At 41.3% G+C, this 20,965-nt stretch overlaps 1 protein-coding gene across 1 annotated transcript; it reads right to left on the reverse strand.

Moving 5' to 3' along the window:
• Positions 1-601: 601 nt before the first annotated feature.
• Positions 602-20,961, reverse strand: PSMD5 (proteasome 26S subunit, non-ATPase 5). Its single transcript, XM_043452874.1, has 10 exons — positions 20,709-20,961; positions 14,489-14,633; positions 13,322-13,435; positions 12,750-12,878; positions 11,109-11,218; positions 7,232-7,374; positions 6,299-6,490; positions 4,519-4,628; positions 3,979-4,119; positions 602-1,386 (listed from the first exon to the last, which is right to left on the reverse strand). Exons 1-10 carry the CDS (start codon positions 20,879-20,881, stop codon positions 1,129-1,131), a joined length of 1,515 nt encoding a protein of 504 aa, XP_043308809.1. The 5' UTR covers positions 20,882-20,961; the 3' UTR covers positions 602-1,128.
• Positions 20,962-20,965: the final 4 nt, after the last annotated feature.

Raw genomic sequence — 20,965 nt, forward strand, 5'->3', positions numbered from 1 at the left:
TCAGGGATACCAGAGACGGTGAAAGACAGATAACTGATCTGGGGACAAGAAAATTCCAATCACTCGAGAATCATTTTGTAAAAGAGCAGGGCTGGTTTATCTATGTCACCATGGCTTGAAAGAAACCTATTTCTACACTCTGAACCATCACACTGATAACACATTCACGTAAAAACCTCTGGATTGGTGATTGCTTTGCCGTTTAGAGAGCAGGACACTGGAAAACAGGTGGGAACATTTTTTGTCAACGAAAAACAAGTGCATCCTCTGTTAATCAGTGAGATGGTATCCTGGTTTGGGCAAAGGGAGCCTTCCATTCTGACCCTGATTATTAGGAGTCAATTTCCCTTTCTCTGATCAACTCAACATTGACTTGGATCTCAAGAATTAAAGCTCTCAACGACAATGACCACAGATAACTAAGACGACAGTTTGGGGACCCTTCCAGTTCAGCATGTTATCACTCCCTCCCACCCAAAACCAGGACAGAGTAAAATGCTCTGACAAACAGCAAAACGGGCATCAAGGAACACTGGAAACATCTTTATAGGATTTATCTTCTGTTTTTCAAAGGAATAATAGTAACAAAAAAATCAAGACATCTTATTAAAAGTATTTATTCTTAGTATAGGGAACATAATTTTAAGATTGCATATTACTTGTTTTTCAAAGAATATTAAATATCCAAGACTTTGAAAGTAGAATCAGAAGGGAGAAAAGGACCCCTTCCCCCCAAAAAAAAACCCCAAAAAGGTGAGGGGGTGGGGATGAAAATAATTCATGAACAATTTGGTTCCATTTTAGTTAAAGTGGATTTTAAAATAAGACAGAGAGTAAGTCCATGAAATTTCTTTGGGAGGACAACAGAACTTCCATCTTCTTGCAGAGATTAAGGCAGTAAAAGCAATCTGAGAAACATCTGGTTCAGTTATGACGAAGTTTGCCTCCTTTTCTGGTTTTACACTGAGTTTCAATGCGGAAAGACAACAAATGTTGGTGATAAAATTACATTACACACTCCATGATAATTCTGGTGGGGGCGGGGGTAGTCTCTGTTGAAGAATACAGACGGAGTCAAATGCCTTAGGAGAAATTTTGGTCAATAAATGGTTTGGGCTCTGGAAGAAGTCATTCTGCTCCTTCCACTGCTGTTGTGGAAATAGGTTTCACGTAGTACGGACCTTCACTCAGGTAAGTTCTGAGCCTCAAATAATTTGGGTTCCCAAAGATTTCTGCAATTGTCTTGGAATTGGCAAGTGCTTTCACCAGTTCATACTTAGCATCCTTTGAAGCTTTGTCATGCTCTACAGACCGATCCAGCACATATTCTACAAAACCTGGACTGTTAAACATAAGTTTCTGAGCCCAGGGTTGGTTTGCAATAGCCTGAAATGGAAGGGGGAAAAGAACACAATTCCTCTGAGCCTTAAGAAGTTAGGTGTGTTAATGGAATGGCACAAACCTTAGAAAAAAATTAAACATTAAAATTGTTACTTTTTACCCAAGTAAATTCCTCCTAAAACTCTAACTTAAGAAAATACTCAGAATATTCTTTAAAGTTTTGTATACAAAGATGCTCATTACAGTGTGAAAGGTACACTATAAATCCCTTATAGTGGGAAGATGGGTTAGTAAATTATGGTATATAGCAATAAAAAATTAAGTAAATATTAAGAATAATGTTTATAAAGAACAGGTGAATCTGCTATATGAAAAAAGTCGATCCAAATCACACACATGGCACACTTACAGTGATGGAAAATTAAAGACTAGAGAAGAAAACACTTCCCTAAAGAAACTCGTTCACGTGCACAAGAGCGTATTTTCGAAAATGTTCATTGCAGCATTGTTTGTGATAGATGCTATCTAAATCTTCATCTGCTGGAGAAGGACACATTCTGGCTACACAATGAAATACTAATGACTTTCCAATTGCCTCTTTCAGTCTAGACAAATCTTAAAAACATAATGCTAAAGAGAAAAAGCAAACTGCAGAATGATATGAAGAGCATGATAACACTTGTAAAGTTCAAGAATATTTGAAATACTGTATTTTAAGGATACATGCATAAGCAGTAAAAGTATGAAATCACACATGCGCTTGTAAACCTTGAAGTCATGACAGTGAAAACACGGAGAAAGCGAGGAAGGGGAAGGGAACTGGGCCGAGGTAGCAAGGTGTGCCTGTGCGTCTGAGTGTGTTACCAGTACACAGATGAACCCAGTACCAGCACTGACACCAGCACTGCGGAACCACGCCACACAGGTGTGACCAGGTGCTTTAGAGACTCGCTAGTTCTCAGTCGCTTCCATACTTAAAAGTAATGAATAAGCAACTTTTACGATAAAAAATGTTTTTAAAAACCTCACTACTATATTTTAACAAGGAAAAATCAAGCTGACAGCCTGTCTCTTTCCTTCAAGACGTGCTCCGCAGACTATCAGCTTCGGCATCGCCTGGGAGCTTGTCAGAAACTGACGATCTCAGGCTGAATCCCAGCACCACTGGCTGGGACTCTGCATCGTAACAAATCTTAAGTGTCAGAAACATCAGCCTATTTAACAATATCTGAGGATGGGGAGTTTGAAATAACAACAGCTGCCCCAACCAGTAAACCAAACATTATTTCTACAACTGTGGCTAAGTAAGTGAAGCATAAGGTAGAAGAGTAGGAAAAATAAAGTAATAAAGAGAATGGGCTTCCCAGGTGGCTCAGTGGTAAAGAATCAGCCTGTCAATAGAGGAGATGTGGGTTAGATCCTTGGGTGGGGAAGATCCCCTGGAGAAGGAAATGGCAACCCACTCCAGTATTCTTGCCTGGGAAATCCCATGGACAGAGGAGCCTGCCGAGTCACAATCCATGGGGTCACAAAAGAGTCAAACACAGCTTAGCGACTATACCAGTGCAGGAGCCAAAATGCCCATCACAGTGGCTACTAACAAGGGTGAAACAGTCTAAAAACTGCATTCTTTGTTGGCAGGTCCTCTGTGTCCTTTAAGACGCAGACTGTACCACATCCTGGAGGAAGCCTTCCCTGTCTGGCCGGCCCCTCTCCTTCTCCTTCCCTCTCCAGGCCAAGCATACTGCCTGAGATCCCGTTGTTAAGATTACTAAAGAGCATATTACTACATTTCCACCAACCCAGGGAACCACAGTCAGTGCTGAAGCTACAAAGTTAAATCAGATACAGTTCCTATTTTTCAATAAACTCTGTTAACAGGTCAACAAATGAACATTTTCAACAAGTGTAATAAATAAAACACAGAGGCATAATCCTCACCACATCTGTAACTATACAATTAGCTATATAATGATATTTACTGCCTGGGTCCCTCCACAGACAGGGAGCTACACGAAAGGAAGCTCTTTGTCATTCTGTTCACTGTTACATCCCCAGACCTAACATAGAAGCTCAATAAATATTTGCTGAATAAATTAGGAAATGCAAATTAGGAAAGTCAGCACTGCTGAAGTCAACCTTATGAGTTTGGGCGAAACTTGCTGAAAAGATCTCTGAGCTAGCCCTTGGAAGAACACATAGACGTCAACAAGCAGAGTCCGGGAAGGGCGCTGCCTGCAGAGAAGGCATGAGGGCCCAGAGACGCGAGAGCAGCCTCGTGTGCTAGAGCACCCAGGACATGAGGTCCAGAGACGCGAGAGCAGCCTCGTGTGCTTGAGCATCAGGACCAAAAGGGAATGGCAGGAGGTCAGGCTGCGTGAAGACCAGGGCTGGGGCAGTAAGGGCTTGCCTGATGGCAGATAAGGAATCTGGAGTTAATTCTGCGATCCCTGAGCACCCCCAAACATCTGCCACAGCACCTAATAGCTTTCACTGAAACAATCTGCTCACACATTTGTCTCCCTCATTAGTCTACACTAATAGCAGAGGGCAGACACTTACGGGCTCACTGTAAGTACTCGAGTGTTGAAGGGGCAGAGTCCCAGAAGGGCCAGTGGAAAAGAAGAGGATGCCTACCGTGAACACTTTTAAGGCGGCACAGTGTAGCTCAGGAAAGGGCTGATTACTGATGCCACGGAAGAGCTCCAGCGGGTCCCGAGATAAAGAAGAAAACCAGGACTCTGTCATCCTCAGAAGGTCGTCAGTCTGCTGCTCAGGCTACATGACACAAAGGAAAACCTCAAGGCGTCAGGAAGCGAGGAAACCTGGGTTCTGATCATACCCTGCCACTAACCCGCTGTGTGGTCTCTGCCAAGTCGGGAGCACTCTTCCCCAAACGCAGCCCTGACTTCCCCAGATTTGTTTTGGCTTGCTTTTTTATTTTGTTTTGATGGGGCTGATTAAGCAATCGCTAGGGTCCTCTCCAGCTCTAATACTCTATGATTCCTTTAACTTAAAAAAATGTCACTAGTCATATAATGAAGGCTATCTTCTTTCACTAAGAGTGAAAAAGATGGCATTTATTTGCTCGAAATTTGGAGTAAGTTAACCAGTATTATACAGAGTTATTCTCCCCAAATATCCTACTGCCCTTTGTTAATTTCCCAGGCCGCTTACCGGTAAATAAAAAAGAGACGACAGCGCATCCAGACATCTGATTTTGAGCTCTGCTGAGGCGTTCTTCGCTTGGTATCCTATTTTCATGAGCAAGCGTTCAAAGCGAGTTCCTTTGAAGAAAAACAAGATACCTTTTATTGTGGTAAAATACATGTAACATAAGATGTACCACTTTATCCATTTTTAAAAGGATACATTCACATTGTTGTGCAACCATTACCCCATCCACCTCTAGATCTCTTTTATCACCTCAAACTGCACTCATTAAATAACAACTTCCCTTTCCCCCTGCCCCATGTCCCCTGGTAACCACTATTCCACCTTCTGTCTCTGTGAATCTGACTATTCCAGGCATGCTGTATAAGTGGAATCATACAGAATTTGTCTTTTTGTGTTGGCTTATTTCACTTAGCACTCTATCTTCAAGGTTCCCCCATGCTGTAGCATGTGTCGGAATTACATTCCTTTTAAAGACCGAATAATATTCCTTTGAATGTACATATACCACATTTTGTTTATCCATTCATTCATCAATGACTTGTTTCTACCCTTTTTGGTTATTATGAATAATGCTGTTATTAATGAACACAGGTGTATATATTTAAGTCCCTGCTTTCAATTCTTTTGGGTGTATATACCTAGAAGTGGAATTGCTGGATCATATGGTAATTCTATGTGTAATTTTTCTGAGGAACCACCATAATGCTTCCACAGCAGCTGTACCATTTTATATTCCCACCAGATGTGCACAAGCATTCCCATTTTTCACATCCTCGTTATTTTGTCAACACTCATTATTTTGTTTAAAAGAAAAAGAAAACACAACAGCCATCCTAGTGGGTATTAAGTGAACAATGGGATTTCATGTGCAATACAACATGTGCACGTTACAGTGCAGAGAACAATGGGATTTCATGTGCAATACAACATGTGCACGTTACAGTGCAGAGACCTGGGACCAGTGGGCCTGCATTTGAGTAGCAGCTGCCCCGCCACAATCTGAACGAGCTTAAAAAATTTTCTTAACTTCTCTGAGTTTCAGCTACTTTATCTGCAAAATGAGAGTGACAATAGTGTGTTCTTTCACTACTGGAACAGGATTATATGTTATGGGTACAAGCAATTAGAAAAGGACATAGATACTCGTGACGAAACACAACAGCACATACGTTAATAATTTTCAACATCTATTTCACAAGGGTTTTAACAGTGCTGTGCATTATTTTTTGTGCGTGGAATTCACAGTACTTGCAAGATACTCATGGATGTGCCATGAAAGTATCACTCTTGGCATAAAATCTTGTAACATACTTTGTTTACCTTCCTTGACATATAAATATAAAACAAATGTGTCTTCTCATTGACTATGAACAGCAACCCTGAGAAATATTAACAGTTGTTCTGCTGTTTTTATATATGAGGGAAATGAAGCCGAGAGCACTGAAGTGAGTACGAGAAGCTCAAAAAGCTAAGTCAGTGTTAGAACTGGGACATAAAGCCAGGTCTTTCTGACTCCAGACTATGGTCTCTGTATCATGAATACTGTTTAAGAAGATGTAGAAGGGGAACAGTGTTTGATCTAGCCAAGTTAAAAAAAAATTCAGTAATAATTATGAGACTTTTTAGGGATTGGTCGCAGGTCATGGTAAGAAGACTGTCCTATAAAAGCAGCTTCTACAATGAAGTTAAACATAAAAGCAAATGAACTTACATAATGAATTCTTATTTAAAAAAACAAACAGACAGCGCCTTAAGGAAAACCAAAACAAGTCATACCAACCTGTTTTCTGTAAAACTTGTTTTCCTTCAACATTGGATCCCAGAATTCCAATCGTGTCCACTGCTATACCAATCATGGTGGGGTCTTGACTTTCTGTCATTTCAAAGACCTTTTCCACAAAGATAGGATAACGCTCACAGATCTGTTGAGGACTATCCATGATAGCCAGGTTTCCAAAGAACTTCACAAACCCTGAAGATATTTAGAAGAACATATTCTAGTAAAGAAACAAGACAACACAAACTGTGGGCCCCACATTTTCATGGGACAGTAATAAACTTCAGGCCAGAAAGGGGAGAAAGGTTATGGTACTGTGTCATCCAGAAATCAGACAGACCACAAGAAGATGCTGAAGGAGCTGTGTGGTCCCGAGGGAATAGAAACCCCAGAGTATCAGCTGACCTGAGCCTGAACACTGAAGCACTGTCATAGGTAAAAAGAAGAGAGAACGAGGACCCATGGAACCATAGGAAGGCAAGTTTGGAGTCATTTTCAGGAAGAAAATTTTAAACAGAGATGTTCATCAATGAAATAAGCAAGGCACTCTAAAATAAACCTTCAGTTTCTGAAAGTGCTAAAGAAAAAGTTACTAACCATGTCCTAGAATAGAATGACTAGAACAATTCTATATTAAAGATTTCAACTGAAGCTTTGACAAATCTGTGAAATATACTGCAAATGTCATTCTAGTAGTTTTATTTATGACTCTTGGCTGAGGGTCAAGGGAAACATCCTAATGCTCTAAATAGCAACATTTCTAGAAAATCAGAATCAACAGCACACGGCTCCCAGAGCAATAGATTCCACTTCATTAAGGGCCTACGGGCATCATCTCCAGGAAACTGGCTCTAAAGAAAACAATTCTTGGCCTCTGGTGTCAAAGATTAATTCTGAATCAAAACACATGCTGTCAATTCCACAAGTATTTCTTACCTGGCAAATAGAAGCTAGAGAAAGGATCTGCATCTGCCCCAACAATTATATTAGAAATCTGATCAATGACTCCTTCTTGAGCAAGGTACTGTCGTCCATGATGAGTACAGGCCAGCGATGTCACCATTTCTATACAGGTGGCTCTGAAATGCCAAGGTTTTGCATATAATTGACAGTTTATAAACTGTTTTCATACAGGTTATTTAATTCTTCCCACCAAATGTGAAAAGTCAATGATCCTGGCTCTCCTTTTCAGATGAGGACACAAGGATGAGAAAACTGTAACTTGTCCAGAATCACAATCACACTGTTTTTCCATGGCAGTTACGACTTAAACTGTGATCTTCTGATTTGAGGCGCACGGCTGTTCGCTGTTTCCACTATAACACTACCACTTCACAAAGAGTTTTTAAACCTGTGTTTTATTTTGAAATGTCAGATGTGACTATTTTTTAACACAATTACCTCTACCACATATTTAAAAAATAATTCTTTGGTATCATTTAAAGCCTAACCATGAACAAATTTCCTCTATTAACTAAAACAAGTATTTTTATAGTTGACCCTAAGGTATATTAACTATTTGCAAGTTTTTTTCCTATGTCACTAACTCTGATACTAAGTTAAAGAAATGTACCAAAATAACTTTACTATGAAAGCTCTGAAACAATGTAACGCCAATGCTTTGAGACAGCATTAACTGAGGACTGGTTTATACATGTGAGTTTAACAAATTCAGTCATATTTAAAGAACAGAGGGCAATCAGAAAATCATTTAAGAAAAGGAAAACAAAGTCCTGTGTATACAAAGGTAACTATAGTGCTCTTATAATAGCAAAACACTTGAAACAAACCAAGTGTTTAAGAGTGAGAAGGTGTTGGTAAACTGTGGAATACCCAAGGAAACACTGGCAGATATCAAAGGGGACTCAGGGAGGAGTAGGGGGCTGGGAGTAGAGACTGAAATGAACATTTCTCAGTATAGAGCCTGTATCAGCCGTTGTCCTGGTCTCTGTGGTTAATTCACTTAATCCTTATTTTCAGAGTTGTCATTCACATTTAATGTTCTAAATGACATTTACAGAGTTGTCATCAAGTTCAGTTCAATTTAGTTGCTCAGTCGTGTCCAACTCTTTGCAACCCCATGGACTGTAGCACACCAGGCCTCCCTGTCTATCATCAACTCCCGGAGTCCACCCAAACCCATGTCCATTGAGTCGGTGATGCCATCCAACCATCTCATCCTCTGTCGTCCCCTTCTCCTCCTACCCTCAATCTTTCCCAGCATCAGGGTCTTTTTAAATGAGTCAGCTCTTCACATCAGGTGGCCAAAGTACTGGAGTTTCAGCTTCAACATCAGTCTTTCCAATGAACACCCAGGACTGATCTCCCTTAGGATGGACTGGTTGGATCTCCTTGAAGTCCAAGGAACTCTCAAGAGACTTCTCCCAACACCACAGCTCAAAAGCATCAATTCTTCGGCACTCAGCTTTCTTTACAGTCCAACTCTCACATGCATACATGACTACTGGAAAAGCCATAGCCTTGACTAGATGGACCTTTGATGGCAAAGTAATGTCTCTGCTTTTTACTATGCTGTCTAGGTTGGTCATAACTTTCCTTCCAAGGAGTAAGCGTCTTTTAATTTCATGGCTGCAGTCACCATTTGCAGTGATTTTGGAGCCCAAACAAATAAAGTTAGGCAGTTTCCACTGTTTCCCCATCTATTTGCCATGAAGTGATGGGACCGGATGCCATGATCTTAGTTTTGCTGAATGCTGAGTTTTAAGCCAACTTTTTCACTCTCCTCTTTCAGTTTCATCAAGAGGCTCTTTAGTTCTTCTTCACTTTCTGCCATGAGGTTGGTGTCATCTGCGTATCTGAGGTTATTGATATTTCTCCCAGCAATCTTGATTCCAGCTTGTGCTCCATCCAGCCCAGCGTTTCTCATGATGTACTCTGCATATAAGTTAAATAAGCAGGGTGACAATATACAGCCTTGACGTACTCCTTTTCCTATTTGGAACCAGTCTGTTGTTCCATGTCCAGTTCTAACTGTTGCTTCCTGACCTGCATACAGATTTCTCAAGAGGCAGGTCAGGTGGTCTGGTATTCCCATCTCTTTCAGAATTTTCCACAGTTTATTGTGATCCACACAGTCAAAGGCTTTGCCACAGTCAATAAAGCAGAAATAGATGTTTTTTTGGAACTCTCGTGCTTTCTCGATGATCCAGCGGATGTTGGCAATTTGATCTCTGGTTCCTCTGCCTTTTCTGAAACCAGCTTGAACATCTGAAAGTTCATGGTTCACGTATTGCTGAAGCCTGGCTTGGAGAATTTTAAGCATTACTTTACTAGCATGTGAGATGAGTGCAACTGCGTGGTAGTTTGAGCATTCTTTGGCATTGCCTTTCTTTGGGATTGGAATGAAAACTGACCTTTTCCAGTCCTGTGGCCACTGCTGAGTTTTACAAATTTGCTGGCATACATGTTGTTGTCATCAAGGAGATGAGGAAAACTCAGGTGCAGAAAGGTTACAATAATCTGTCTAAGGTCAAACAGCTACTAAGTAGTAGAGATGCATGCAAACCAAGTCTCTCACTCATTTTCAAGAGTCCAAGCTTTATTCTGTCATGCTGTAGTGCTATTTACTTAACAACATCAAAAGATATGCATGTTGGGAATTCTCTGGTAGTTCAGTAGTTAAGAGTCAGCGCCTTCATAGCTTAGGGCCTGGGTTCAATCCCTGGTCAGGGAACTAAGATTTCATAAGCTGCACAGCATGGACAAAAGAAAACATTATCTATATCTAATATCTCTATCTATCTATATATCTATCTCTATCTCTATATCTGTATCTATATCTAATCTATATCTATCTATATCTATCTCTATATCTCTATATAATCTATATCTATAATATCTATCTCTATACCTAATCTATATCTATATCTATAGTATCTACCTCTATCTCTGTATCTAATCTATATCTATCTATATCTATAATATCTATCTCTATCTCTATATCTGTATCTAATCTATATCTATCTATATCTATGATATCTATCTCTATATCTATCTCTATCTCTGCACATGGGCTTCCCTGGTGACTTGGACAGTAAAGAACCCACCTGCAATGCAAAAAACCTGGGTTCCATCCCTGGGTCGGGGAGATCCCTGGAGAAAGATGTGGCTACCCATTCCAGTATTCTTGTCTGGAGAATTCAATGGACAGAGAAGCCTAGCGGACTACAGTCCATGGGGTCACCAAGAGTCAGACACAACTGAGTGACTTTCACTTTACTTTCCCTGGTGGCTCAGTGGTAAAGAATTCACCTGTCAATGCAGGAGACTCAGGTTCCATCCCTGGGTCAGGAAGATCACCTGGAGAAGGAAATGGCAACCCACTCCCGTGTTCTTGCCTGGGAAATTCCATGGACAGAGGAGCCTGGAAGGCTATAGTCCATGGGGTCACAAAAGAATCGGACAGAACTTAGCAACTAAACAACAAGCATACATGTGCGCGCACGCACATACACACACACATATCATGTGCACGCTAACATGTTAAGCAATACAAAATGACAGTTACCACGTGACTGGCAACTTCTAAAGCACACACTTGCCTAAGGACAGGGAACCGTTATTCAAAAGGAGCTAAACTGCCATGAAGGGCTTTGCTAAGTTCCAGTATGTTGTGGTCACGTAAGGTGACCTGGCTCGGTCCTAAATGCCCCTTCTTCACGGCATACATCCGTCAGGAGACTGCCACCTGAGCGTAGGATCCAGGCAGGGGAGATCATGCTAAGTCCTGAGGCTGTCTCCTGGCTCTCCAGAAGAGGACATTTTGCTTTAAGAACTTTCTCCATCAACATACCTGACCAGCACATCCTCACCAGTCAGTTCTCGGAGGAGCTGGGTTACCAACCCACTGGTGGTACAGTAGTTCAAAGATTCTGGAGACACAGAAGAAATCTCCACAATTAGCTGAGAGAAAAGAATAGAAAAAGGAGAAAGGTGAAAAGAGCACCAAACTAGCTAGATGGCATTTTAAGTTAAATGCAGGGCTAGGAAGTATATTATATACTGGTACAAATTATATATGTACTTAATATAACTGAATTTTTAAAAATCCATAATTTGTCTCCACAAGTAGGATAACTTTGTTGAACACATAAGAAATTTTACTCTGGCACAGAAACACTCCATATACCTGGGCATATCTTGACTTTTTCAAAAAGAAAGCATTAATCAGGACAAAAGCCCGTCGACAACAACAGATTATAAAAATCGTTCATTCATTCATGTATTCGATCCGTCAGTAATTCACTTACTCAATCAACAAGTATGTTCTGAGGGCTTATGAGAGATCTAGGACACCAAGGATTTTAAGCAGAAGAATGACAGAATCAGACTTTGACTTTTAAAAGATCGCTCTGACTACATGTGGCAACAGACTAGCAGTGACAAACTGGCAGACGTGTTTGGATGGAAACCCAGTGCTCCAGGTGTGAGACACTGACAGCTCAAGACAAGGGCTATGGCAGCTACAGCAAAGAAGAGAAGTGCATGAGTTTGAGAAAAACTGATGCAGTGTGATGACTGAATGGATACGTGGTAGGGAGGAGATGGCCTCAGAGAACGAGCAGGAGGTCCAACATCCAGCTGTGTGGACTGTGAGACAGGGTCAATTTGCTGCTGCTGTTTTTCATTAGGGGTATGAGGTAAATGCAGAGCATCAGGGGTCTGTTTTGAACATGAGCATGGCCTAGCTTGCCTTCACAAACCCCAACAATTAAAAGTTCAATAGAGGTTAAGGACTCAGGACACCAAGAAGAAATGGCTATATAAACAGAAGGAAAACCAAGATTTTTACATGTTAAGACATGCAAAGTAAGACATTGTTCTGAAGAGGGAATTAGACTACAGAAGGTTCATTTTGAATACACAGTCTACTAACTGTGTGGTCTTGGGTAAATGACTCCATTAATAGTGAGATTAATGATAATGAACTATAGGGTTTACTGTGAGAATTGAAGACAATATAGATGAGAGGATTTAGCATACTGCTCAGTAGAAAGCTTCTTCTTACTACCACTACTACACTAATTTTTTCAAAGAGTAATTTCAGTGGTATCTCCTCTATTATATCAATAGTCCTTAGTGAAAGTAAAAGACGCTCAGTTGTGTCCAACTCTTTGTGACCCATGGACTATACAGTCCATGGAATTCTCCAGGCCAGAATATTGGAGTGGGTAGCCTTTCCCTTCTCCAGGGGATCCTCCCAACCCAGGGACAGAACCCAGGTCTCCAATACTGCAGGCAGTATAAATATTTTTTATATGACTGTCTCACATACTAGGCTGGGAGTTCATCTCTATATTGCTAGCGACCAGTATAGGGCCTAACATAGACTATACACTCAATAAATACATGTCAAATGAGCCATCTTGCCTTTTTATATAAACCCTACTGCATTCTGAATTACAGGTACCAGACAGTATGCTTTTAGTCTTACCTCATACACTCTATACCGAACAATGTCATTTGTTTTCATGACACTTTTCAAATCATCCAGCAGATTACTTTCAAATAAAGCCTCCAGTCCAGCTTGGGTCAGTGATATTCTTGACAGGGATTTAATGGCCTTATGAGGAAAGAAAATATCTCTTAAGTAGTCAAAATGCCAAACTGCATTTTCTACTTCCTAAGATTGAAGCGAAAATTAGTGTATGGAATGCACCTTATCCAGAGAGCATTCACTACATTTTAGGTATAATTACTTATAATTGGAAAAGATACACTGTATTTCCAATAGAAAATAGAAACAGTTTCTTATCAAGCAACCCAAACAACTTATTTAAGCTCCATGATGGATAATTTAGACATGTGTATTCTAGAAAATAACAGGGGTTTACTAGCTTTTTTTTTTTGACAACCACTTATTTATTTGATCCCATTGATATGAGGTTGCAAACTCAATTACACAAATCATTAATTCTAAACCTTCACCTCTCAATCCAGAAGGCCTTTCTCTGTTTTTTAGGACGTCATCATGGCATGTTTAGGCGATGGTTGTAGCTGACTCACCGTTTTAGCTACAGACAGATTCTCTCCACCAATACAATAAACAATTTGTTTCAGTAATTCAGCGTTATTCAGAATCTCAGTAACAGCATCAGAATTTTCAACAATCCTTCCAACCTGAAAGGAAAAAAAACAAACAGAAATACTCTTCCAAGGCAGGGCAACATGGAAGCACATGACAGTCAGATTTCCTTTGTGCGGTTATTTCAGGAGTTACTGGCTGTAGCCATGAGTCATCAGAAGTTCCAAATGACTCAGATTCATTAAAGTCAACACGCAGATGGCATGGTCACATCTTTGTCATTTTTTTTTCCTGTCATTTTTTTTTTCCCCACATCTTTGAAAGAAAAAAACAAAACAGGTGAGTTAAGGCTTGAGACACCCCAGTGAGTGAACACAGTACAGATCCAGCTTCTGTCAACTTTCAGGGGTTAATCGTGAGAGCAGATTAACTTCTTTGAGCCTAACTTTTTGTCTGTAAAATAGGAATACAATACTTAGCTGCAGGATCATAATAAAGATTAAATGAAACTTAAACAGGTAAAACCAGAGTTTTGCAAGCAAATGGTTAATGGATAACTTGACACCTTCCCCTTTTCTTGAATAAATACTTTAGAGGAGAAAAGAAAAAACAGTAATTGAACATCTCTTGGATAACTAACTGCTCAGCTTGTGTCCCTTCACGATAATCCTCAGCAGCAGCTCTTCATCCAAAAAGCAGCACGTTTGGTTACCAGGCTGGTAAGAGTGACTGCCAATTTGTTGGTGTAACGACCTTTATAATAGTACATCGTTCAAGCCACTATAAGACTTACCATGGCAATCTTTTTTTCTAGACTTAGGGCTCCTTGGAGGAAAGAAACAGGCCTTATTTAATAGCTTTTGTATCAGGCATTTTACCATATACTAACATCATACGGTAAAATGTCTGACAAAAGCAACTCAGTATTTGACAAAAAACTGATTCAGATGGTACTTATTGGAATTTCTTACTTCAGCTTGCATTCCCCAGCTATAATTAGCTACACACACTAGACTAGATAATTCTTACAGACATCGAGAGCATGCATTTTCTTCACCTCTCTGTCTCTGGCACCCAGCATAGAGCCTGGCCCAGGGCAGATGGTCACTAAACGTTGATTCCCTTACGTGCTAGTAAAACATTCATACCTGGGACAGAGTGAGGATTTTCACAGAATCATTAGGGTGAGTCAGTCCCCTCTGCAGGTCAACCCTGAGGTTCCGGGCCACGTGAACCGGCTCCAAAGCTTGCAGCAATCTCTCCAGGATGGATACACACAAAGTAGTCTGTTCCCTGAAGGAGACACCATAGATCTCATCAATTCCTGTCCTACCAGGGAGGAAGTAACAACCTAATCCTAAAGAAAATCAGTCCTGAATATTCACTGGAAGGACTGATGCTGAAGCTCCAAACCTTTGGCCACCTGATGAGAAGAACTGACTCACTGGAAAACACCCTGATGCTGGGAAAGATTGCAGGTAGGAGGAGAAGGGGACGACAGAGGATGAGATGGTTGGATGGCATCACCGACTCGATGGACATGAGTTTGAGCAAGCTCCGGGAGTTGGTGATGGACAGGGAGGCCTGGTGTGCTGCAGTCCCTGCTACTTATGCAGTCGCAAAGAGTAGGACACGACTGAGCAATTGAACTGAACAACCTTAATATCTGACACCAAGCTTAAAGAGGCTCTCCTCCACACAGAGACTTACCTTTGAAAGACCACTTCTACTAATTTATTCAACATTTAGTAAGTATCTATTATGTACCATGTCAGTGCTAGGGATATATATAAGTAAATAAATATATACTCTCTAAGGATAAGATATATTCTCTGATCTCAAGGAGCTCATTTAATGGAAGACACAGAAAAATAGAAAGGCAACTATAATCCAGGTAGATAAAGGCTACAGGTTAGGGCTGGAAGCTGAGGGAGCTCAGAAAAGAAGACGGGGTTCAGGGAACGCCTCCCAGAAGGTAACACCTAAATGAAACTTTAAGAAAACATGGCAGTTATCTAAGAGAAGTGTTCCAGGCAAAGGTGGTATGAGCACAAAGGAACACACATAGGAATGAGACAGCGTTATGCATTCAAGGAACCACAGTCGCTTGGTATAATGGGGTGGGAGAGAAGTGGGGAGAAGGATGAATGACAAAAAATGAAACAGGAAAGATGCACAGAAGCTGAATTTGGATAGGTCTTTTATGTCCTGCTATGGAATTTAGCCTTTTCCTAGAAAGCAATGGAAAGCCATTAAGTGGTTTTAAAGCAGAAAAGGAACACAATGAGACCCGACTTGTAGAAATCACTGCATCAGTTTTGGAGAAAGAACTTTCAGTTAGAAGTTACTTGATGGTGAGAGGTGATAAACGAGCAAAAACGAGGAAGTAACAGTGAGAAAGGAGAAGAGGGAAAAGATTCAAGAGCTATTAAGGAGGCAAGTTAAGCAGAACTTGATGACTACCAGATGCAGATAGAGGTGTTTCACAAGTAATTTCCTTGTCTCTTAATAGGCCGTACAAATAAATGGGCACTCATATACTACTAACAGGAGCATATAGTTAAACGGTGCCTTTGTAAAAGGGAATTAAGCAATATAGCAATGCACGGCTCCACAGGTGGCACAGAATCTGCCTGCCAATGCATGGGATGCAACAGACACGGGTTCAATCCCTGGGTCGGGAAGATCCCCTGGAGAATGAAAAGGCAACCTGCTCCAATTTTCTTGTCTGAAAAATTCCATGGACAGAGGAGACTAGAGGGCTAGAGTCCTTGGGGTCGCAAAGAGTCAGTCATGACTGAGCACAGCAACACACAGCAATTCAAAGCAAATGAACATATACTTTTAACTTAGTGACTGCACTTTGCACAATCATGCCCAAGAGAGTAGTTAATTTTTTTATTCTCAAGATAAGTCAAAACGTATGTCCACACAAAAACCGTATACCAATGTTCACAGACCCTGCTTGCCAGGGGCTGGAGGAGGGATGAGAGGGGGAAATAGAGAGTGACTGCTAATGGCTATAGGTTTCTAAGATTAAGCCTCTGCCTGTGTGGATCACAACAAGCTATGGAAAATTCTTAGAGATGGGAATACCAGATCACCTTACCTGTGGTCAGTTAGAACCAGACATGGAACAAGTGACTCGTTCAAAATTGGGAAAGGAGTATGACAAGGCTGTATATTGTCACCCTGCTTATTTAACTTATATGCAGAGTTCAATTCAGTTGCTCAGTAATGTCTGACTCTTTGCGACCCCATGGACTACAGCACACCAGGCATCCCTGTCCATCACCAACTCCCGGAGCTTACTCAAACTCATGTCCATTGAGTTGGTGATGCCATCCAACCATCTCATCCTCTGTCGTCTGCTTCTTCTCCCACCTTCAATCTTTCCCAGCATCAGGGTGTTTTCCAGTGAGTCAGTTCTTCGCATTAAGTGGCCAAAGTATTTGAGTTTCAGCTTCAGCATCAGTCCTTCCAATGAATATTCAGGACTGATTTCCTTTAGGATGGACTGGTTGGATCTCCTTGCAATCCAAGTGACTCTCAAGAGTCTTCTCCAACACCACAGGTCAAAAGCATCAATTCTTTGGCACTCAGCTTTCATTATAGTCCAACTGTCACATCCATACATGACTACTGCAAAAAGCATAGCCTTGACTAGATGGACCTTTGTTGGCAAAGTAATGTCTCTGCTTTTTACTATGCTGTCTAGGTTGGTCAGTTTTCCTTCTAAGAGCAAGGGTCTTTTAACTTCATGGCTACAGTCACCATCTACAGTGATTTTGGAGCCCCCCAAAATAGTCTGTCACTGTTTCCATTGTATCCCCATCTATTTGCCATGAAGGGATGGAACTGGATGCCATGATCTTAGTTATCTGAATGTGGTGCTTTAAGCCAGCTTTTTCACTCTCCTCTTTCACTTTTATCAAGAGGTTCTTTAGTAGTTGTTCACTTTCTGCCATAAGGGTGGTATCATCTGCATATCAAGGTTACTGATATTTCTCCCGGCAATCTTGATTCCAGCTTGTGCTTCATCCAGTCTGGCATTTCACATGATGTACTCTGCATACAAGTTAAATAAGCAGGGTGACAATATACAGCTTTGATGTACTGCTTTTCCTATTTGGAACCAGTCTGTTGTTTCATGTCCAGTTCTGACTGTTGCCTCTTGATCTGCATACAGATTTCTCAAGAGGCAGGTCAGGTGTTCTGGTATTCCTATCTCTTTAAAAATTTTCCACAGTTTGTTTTGATCCACACAGTCAAAGGCTTTGGCATAGTCAATAATGCACAAATAGATGCTTTTCTGGAACTCTCATGTTTTTTTGATAATCCAGCAGATGCTGGCAATTTGATCTCTGGTTCCTCTGTCTTTTCTAAATGCAGCTTGAACACCTGGAAGTTCATGGCTCACGTACTGTTGAAGCCTGGCTTGGAGAATTTTGAGCATTGCTTTGCTAGAGTATGAGATGAGTATATGCAGAGTACATCGTAAGAAATGCCTGGCTGGAGGAAGCACAAGCTGGAATCAAGATTGATGGGAGAAATATCAATAACCTCAGATATGCAGATGACACTACCCTTATGGCAGAAAAGTGAAGAGGAACTGAAAAACCTGTTGATGAAAGTGAAAGAGGAGAGTGAAAAGGTTGGCTTGAAACTCAACATTCAAGAAACTAAGATCATGGCATCCAGTCCTATCACTTCATGGCAAACAGATGGGGAAACAATGGAAACAGAGACAGACTTTATTTTCTTGGGCTCCAAAATCACTGCAGATGGTGACCACACCCATGAAATTAAGACACTTGCTCCTTGGAAGAAAAGCTGTGACAAATCTAGACAGCATATTAAAAAGCAGAGACATTAGTTTGCCGACAAAAGCCCATCTAGTCCAAGCTGTGGTTTTTCCAGTAGTCATGTGTGGATGTGACAGTTGGATTTTAAAAAAATCTGAGCACTGAAGAACTGATGCTTTTGAACTGTGGTGTTGGAGGAGACTCTTGCGAGTCCCTTGGATTGCAAGGAGATCCAACCAGTCCATCCTAAAGGAAATCAGTCCTGAATATTCATTGGAAGGACTGATGCTGAAGCTGAAACTCCAATACTTTGGCCACCTGATGTGAAGAGCTGACTCACTGGAAAACACCCTGATGCTGGGAAAGATTGAGGGCAGGAGGAGAAGGGGACGACAGAGGATGAGATGGTTGGATGGCATCACCAACTCGATGGACATGAGCCTGAGCAAGCCCCAGGGAGTTGGTGATGGACAGGGAAGCCGAGTGTGCTTCTGTCCATGGGGTCGTAAAGAGTCAGACATTACTGAGCAACTGAACTGAGCTGAGAAAAGACCCTGAACCAATACATAGCCCAGAAAAACAGCAAAATATCTAGAGATTGCCAATTCAATATCCAAAGAAGAATTCCCACAAATTGCAGTAGGTATCTACTACCCTGTCTTTAAATTTCCACTGACACTGTTTTCTAGAGTACTGCTCCTTCTTTCAGCAAACTACCTCCCCTGAAGACCTTATTCTTCAAACTCTCCTTCATTTCAGTCCCATTTGCATCCCTCGTGTTAACTTATGGTGTGACCACTGAAAGTCTCTTCATCTATAATATAAAGTGGTTGGACTAGTTGGGCTGTCTAAAATTTATGCATCTTTTATTTGGCATAAATCATATTATATGCAGCACCCTAGGAGGGATGCAGAGATGAACCAAACATGGCCCCTATCTTCAAAGAATTTACAAACTAGAACGAAACACAGATGGAATTACAACGTAAGGCCAAAATGTCAAATATCACTAAGAGAAATAAACATAATGTCCTTAAGGAGATCTGAGACCTGTCACTCACAACTAGAGTGACCAAGAAAGACTTTTTGGAGGGGAAGGCACTTCATCTGGGCCTTAAAAGACGGATAGATTTGGAGAGAAGGAAAGAAGGTATTTCAGTTAGAAGGACTGGTATGAACAAAGTTAGAAAAGTGCCAAGTCATGCTTAAGGAAAAGTAACTGGCACCGCATGGTAGCTGGAGCAGATGAAATGTGTAGCGTGGAGAAAAAAGATGAGGCTGGAAAAGCAGGGCGAAAATAAACTGTAAGGGTCCAAATGCCAGACTGACAAGTCTGACTTTTACACGGAAGGCACTGGGAAACCACGGAAAAGCTGGGAGTCAAACAACCTGAGAAGTTCACTGTGGTTGAAATGTGGGAAGAAAAACTCAGGGATAATGAGAAATCAAACTAATGCAACAGGTCCAGCAAGAGGGAGAAAATGAGGGCCTGAAATAAAATGGACATATAAGAGGGATTTAATAAGCAGGTCTAAATAATGTTGACTAACAGAATTAATGAAGGGATAACACATATGAAAAAGAGAGGAATCTTAGACGGTCAGAGCCAAAAAGTCCTCTGAAATCATCCAGTCTTGATTCAGTGATTCATTATCTTTTCAAGAAAGAAGGTCACTTTTAAATTTCTGGATCACAAACATTTTAAAGGTCTTTTAGGTTATCAGATGATCAAATACAAAGCACTTAAAAATCAAACACTACAGATGTACATAAAATGAAAAGTAAAATTCCATCCTACCATTCTAAGTTCCATTTCCATATTAATAGCTTCTGATGTACCTTTCAGATATTTCTAATGTTACATTGGCCAGTGTTCATGTGGGTGTGGGAGGGTTCTAATTATTTTCTAAAAATTACATATAATGTAATTATAAACTCCAACAATTTTTTCATTCAGCAACATACATTAGAGATCTATGTCCATATATATAGAGATACATACAGCTAAAAATTGAGTAGTCATATGTCATAATTTAAGAATCTCCTTTCAATAGATATTCAGGTCGTTCCTAGTTGTTTGCTTTTGTTTGGTTTTTGCTGTCAATTTCTGTTATGAATAAACCTGTAGATACAGTATATTTTGTGTGTGAGTATACCTGAACGTTAAATTTCTGTAACACGGATAAAGGGTACGTGAATTTAAAATATCGACCGAGCCTACAAAACCGCCAGGATAGGACCTCTTCTAAAGAGGAGAGAAAAAGTCAAGGACTTGGATACGTGTTTGAGGAGCCCTTCCTATAGGTGGGCAACCTTGCCTGTCGCCTGCTAGCTATTTCAAGGATGAAGGCGGCGAGTCCAAACGACGGCCAGGGGCACACCTCAGAGCCTGGACTTGAGCCCCGTCTCCTGCCTCTCAGCCCTGGCTCTTTCCTCTCTGAAATTTCATCTATATTCAGCCTTCACTGAGACTGGGAGAAGCCTCCCCCGTCACCACCCCCCATCCCCGGCTCCATACTTGGCGGTGTCATTCTCCCCCGCTCAAGCTGCAGGGTCCTCTCACCGATGGTTCTCGTTGAGCAGGGAGAAAAGCGGGCCGAGGCGCAGTTCCGCCGCTTGCTCGCGGAGCTCGCTGAGCGGCACCGTCTGTAGCAGCGACTGCAGAGCGCGCAGCTCCTCCAGCGGCGCCTCCAGCCGCGACACCTCCCTTAGCAGCGCCAGGGCCTGGGCCGCCATGATGCCCCCTCCCGCCGGGGTTCTCCAGTCAGCCCAGCCTGCTCCTGGTTCGCGGCGCGCTTCTTCGAGCCTCGCGAGATCTGC

This window comes from Cervus canadensis, chromosome 30 (assembly GCF_019320065.1).
Source record: "Cervus canadensis isolate Bull #8, Minnesota chromosome 30, ASM1932006v1, whole genome shotgun sequence".
In the NCBI taxonomy this organism is placed as follows: domain Eukaryota; kingdom Metazoa; phylum Chordata; class Mammalia; order Artiodactyla; family Cervidae; genus Cervus; species Cervus canadensis.

Coding starts and splice junctions, on each gene's coding strand:
- PSMD5 (XM_043452874.1), bottom strand. CDS start 20,881: ATGGCGGCCCAGGCCCTGGCGCTGCTAAGGGAGGTGTCGCGGCTGGAG. Junction 12,879..13,321: donor ATCTGTCTGTAGCTAAAACG/GTGAGTCAGCTA, acceptor TTTCCTCATAAG/GCCATTAAATCCCTGTCAAG. Junction 4,629..6,298: donor ACAAGTTTTACAGAAAACAG/GTTGGTATGACT, acceptor TTTTCTTCAAAG/GAACTCGCTTTGAACGCTTG.